Below are 4881 nucleotides of genomic sequence, written 5' to 3' on the forward strand. Positions count from 1 at the left end.
GCAAAATGGTGCAGCCTCTATGGAAAATGGTATGGAGGTTCCTCAAACAATTGCAGATAGATCTACCATACGACCCAGCTATCCCACTGTTGGGAATATACCCAGAGGAATGGAAATCATCAAGTCGAAGGTATACCTGTTCCCCAATGTTCATCGCAGCAGTCTTTACAATAGCCAAGAGTTGGAACCAGCCGAAATGTCCATCATCAGATGAGTGGATACGGAAAATGTGGTACATCTACACAATGGAATACTACTCAGCTATAAAAACGAATGAAATTCTGCCATTTGCAACAACATGGATGGACCTCGAGAGAATTATATTAAGTGAAACAAGTCAGGCACAGAAAGAGAAATACCACATGTTCTCACTTATTGTTGGGAGCTAAAAATTAATATATAAATCCTCACACACACACACACACACACACACACACACACAAGAACTGCGGGGGGGGGAAGAAGATATAACAACCACAATTACTTGAAGTTGATATGACAAGCAAACAGAAAGGACATTGTTGGGGGGGAGGGGGGAGGGAGAAAGGAGGGAGGTTCTGGTGATGGGGAGCAATAATCAGCCACAATGTATATCGACAAAATAAAATTTAAAAAAAAAACTCTTTAAATATTTTTTTTTTTAAAAAAGCCAAACAAAACTGGTAAGCAGTTTGTATATATAGCCCAAGAGCCAATTTCTTTGAGACTCTGATCAATTAAATTATTTTAGTTTACAGGTGAGGATAGCTAATTCTAGAATTATAAAGTCAGTATCATAGAGATAATCAATAAAGAAAAAAAGCAGAGAGTAAAAACCCAGGCTGTTTTGTCCAAATAACATATAGTTTCAGCAGAATGCATCTGCACTACATCTCAGCTGCTCTTCTATTTACTAATTTTGATGCTAATTTCTCTTATTTTTTCAGAGTATTCACACTGTTGATATTGATTTGAGTCTAAATGTCAAAAACAACAGACACTATTTTTACATGTTGTAGAACTACATAACTATGGCAGTTGTCGAGTAAGGCAAATCATAACTAAAGACAAAATGTTTCATTATTTTAGTTATACTAAGTTTCCATTTATATTGTCAGAGCTAGGGCTCAGACCCTTCAAACCTGTTGTACAGACTGGGTCACCAGACCCCTCAAACGCCAGGCTGGGTCACCAGACCTCTCACACGCAGGTCCATGCCAAGTAATTGGGAAAGGTCCTGGGAGCTGTTGGTAGACAACAGGAGCTCAGTCCTCAGCTGCATCAGCTTACAGCAGCCTCCAGCAGCTGTGGTGGTAGCCTCTCGGAGGGTCCTGGGAACACTGGCAGCAACAACCTCCAGCAGAAATAGCGTCCCCCACCCCCCCGCGCCCCAGGGGGCATCCCAGGGGCGGGGGACACTGTGGATCAGAGCCACTCATCCTTTATGCTTAAGTCCATAACCCAGGACACCTGGGTGAACATGCTCAGTTACATTAGACAATAACGAAGGAACATCTGGGTGCACGTACATATTTACATCAAATGCTAGGCAAGTTTCTGAACATCTGAGGGGTCCTGACCATTTTCCTATACTTTCCGAACACATATTCAAAACACTGTCACTTATTATTCTTATGAACAGAAATCTGATGTTATCTGTAGTTGTAATGTATCCAGCTAAGTAACATAACTTCCCGATCTTTCTTGTACGAAGGTACTTCTAGAAGCTCATGGAAATATAGAATTAAAAGATAACAGGAATATTTCCATGAACTTTTAGAAGTACCCTTGTATAGTTGCTGTAAGTTTCCAGAAAGCTTTCACATTCTTCATAAAAAGGGTTTTGACACAACTGGTCCTGACCTTCTTCACTCTTAACTGTCCCGACCTGCGGGATATTCAACGCAGACCCTGGAGGGGGGAGTGGGAATTGGATGGGACAAGAGATGCGAGAAATGGAGACAAGACAGTATTCTGATCAAGTCTCATTTATTAGCCAGAAGGTCACAGCTTATATAGACAGCAGGAGGGACTCAGCAGATAAGGAAGTATGCAGATGTTTTCTGGGAGAAATCACAGGGCAAATCTTCCCAGGAAATGGAACATTTCTCAGCTATCTAAAGCAAAGCAGCGGTGATCTACGCCTAGGGCTGTGCAAGCAGTAAGAAGGAGAAAAAGGAGGAAAGGTCACAGCATTTATATCTTTAGTGTCAGAGGGCTATTGGCAGGGCTTCATGACCCTGGGCAGGCTATGACAGGGCTCTTTGGCTCCGGACAGGTCCCCCTTTTTTATTTTTTCAAGCCAAGAGAACCTCTCGGGAACTGTGCCTGTCTTAGGTTGGGGTAACCCATCCCGAGCACGGTACCCATCATAGAAATGGGCTGCCATTAATAGCAGCCTTTTGTTTAGGGTGGTGCGGGGGACTTACCCTCTTACCCGTCTTTGGCTATCCAGTTCAGCTCACAGAGGCAGCATTTGTTAAGGTGAATGTGGTGGTATATAGGCACCACTTTGTTCTTGCATCTCAAGGCGTTGATAATGGACCTGTATAGGCCTTGCCTGAATAGCCTCAATTTGTTGTTTAACAAAGGCTGTGACTTTATTAAGTAAAAAGGGCCCCAAAGAAAGCAAAAGAAGCAAGCCCACAAGCTGCCCTAAAAAGGGTAAGAGATAAGGCAGGAATCCATTAAGCCCAGTCCAAAGGGGGTTTTCTGCCAGTTGTTTTCTTCTCTTTTCTAAGTCGTCTTGCAGTTGTTTGATACGGTCTCGAACTATCCCAGATTTGTTGGCATAGATGCAGCATCTTTCCTGTAGGGCTAAACAAACACCTCCTTGTTCTGCAGTTAGTAAATCGAGACCTCTTCTGTTTTGTAAGACTACTTCTGCCAGGGAATCTAATTGGTCTTGGAGGTCCTGTATAGTTTGGGAAAGGGCTTGTACATCCGAAATCAGCTGGGTAGACAATTTTGTATATTGAGATAGAGAATGGGTGAGACCGGCAGTTCCAGTAGCAACTGCTGCAGAAATTCCCAAACCAGCAAGTAAAGGAATAAACTGCACAGCCCTTTTAGATCTTCCAGCTATATGCTCAAAAGTAGGGACAGGGACAGGTTCGCTCCCAGATATAACATCTACATCAGGCAGAAGGAGAGCCAAAACACATAACCCTGTCCAGTTAGTGGGTAATTGGGTATAAGCTTCATTGCTACCGCAGACAAAGACTGAACTGTTATGGGAACACAAGGAAGTAGAAATGTTGATAAACGACTGACAATTTGCAAATGTAGCAAACCCAACATCGACCTCAAAACTATTATTAACTGAGGGGGAAATGAAACAAGTAGCATTATAAAACTGTAAAGGTTGTACCTGCAAAGGGAAAGTTAATGAACATTGATGACCATCAGAATAATTAAAAGACAAAGCGGGAAAAGCAACAGGGACAGGCTGTCCTACTATCAGACAGAGCCAACAATTTTGAGCAAGATCAGGATTGGTGGCATTAAGCAACTTATGAGTTGCATAAAGAATGTTGGAGGTCTGAGGATCAAGCCCTAAATCACCCCTGTTCTTGGGCAGGGCCAGGGGGTGATAGGTAAGTTGAGGAAACAAAATTTCATGCATTTCTTGAATTTTTGTTTCCACTTTTAGAATTCTAGTTTGGTCTTGAGGGCCTCCTCCATCAGATATGTGAATGAGGGGAGTGGTGGACCAACAAACAGGTTGACCTACTAAACCTGTACAAGAGGCTTGGGCATACTTATTCAAGGCAAGCCCAACAGAAGGAGGACCTGAAAGATCCCCTCCAAAAGTCCCCACATAATTTTTAATCAGGGTGGCTGTGAAGTATGTTTGGTTTCCAGAAGTGCATAATTGGTATGAAGAATAACAAGTGCTATGCATAGATTCAGCAAATGTGCTGCAAGGACATGGCTTAAGGCTCCCACCACTGCTGGCTATGAACTTAGGTTTTTCAACACAACTATAAGCGGGAGATGATGAGGACAAATAAGCTGAATGGGTGTCACAATCTACAACAGATATGTATGATGTAGGAGGACTAGAAACGGTCCCACCCTTGCAATCACATGGTTTTCCGTACTGTTTGTTCACCAATTGGTGAGCGAGTCCAGGATCTCCAAAGCCGGACTGGACCTTGGGCAGTTGATCAGACAAACCAACAATCAGGAAGAAAATGCTGGTTGTCATGACCCCTGTGGAAAAGAAAAGAAAAAGGCATTCTCAGGGATCTACCGAATCCCTGGCTGAGAGGTTATGATCAACTTGTTTAACCAGCCGTTCTGGCAGCCATCTGGCCGAGTTATGAGTGCGAGAAAAAACACAGACTGAACCTCTACCCCAGATCAAAACTGGATCTGGGCCATTCCAGGAGTTATCTAGGGGGTCCTTCCATTTGACCATGGCAAATTGTGATTGGGACTCGGAATGCCAAAAATGGTCAGCTGCTGATTTGCCGTTGACATCAAGATTTAAAAAATTAAGGATGAAAAGGACATGACTTAGTAAATTCCTGGGGGAGCCTCTTGTGGGGTACCATTCCCCCTTTTTTATTTTCTCAAGGCAAGTTTTTAGAGATAAGTGGGCTCTTTCGACAATTCCTTGGCCTTGAGGGTTATAGGGAATGCCTGTAATATGTTGAATTTGTAATCTAGCACAAAAATCTTGGAAAGCCTTGGAGGTATAGCCAGGGCCATTGTCCATTTTAATCTGTTTTGGGATTCCCAGGATTGAAAAACAATATAGCAAATGAGCAATAACATCTTTGGTTGCTTCTCCTGTCTGTAAAGTGGCAAGCAAAAACCCACTGTAGGTGTCTATGGACACGTGAACATATTTTAGATTACCAAATTCTGATAAATGAGTAACATCCATTTGCCAAA

At 42.8% G+C, this 4881-nt stretch overlaps 1 protein-coding gene across 1 annotated transcript; it reads right to left on the reverse strand.

Annotated features, from left to right (window-relative positions):
- Positions 1-2458: 2458 nt before the first annotated feature.
- Positions 2459-4189, reverse strand: LOC134368142 (syncytin-1-like). Its single transcript, XM_063084697.1, has one exon. It carries the CDS (start codon positions 4187-4189, stop codon positions 2459-2461), a length of 1731 nt encoding a protein of 576 aa, XP_062940767.1.
- Between the last annotated feature and the right edge of the window lie 692 nt (positions 4190-4881).

This window comes from Cynocephalus volans, chromosome X, assembly GCF_027409185.1.
Source record: "Cynocephalus volans isolate mCynVol1 chromosome X, mCynVol1.pri, whole genome shotgun sequence".
Lineage (NCBI taxonomy): Eukaryota > Metazoa > Chordata > Mammalia > Dermoptera > Cynocephalidae > Cynocephalus > Cynocephalus volans.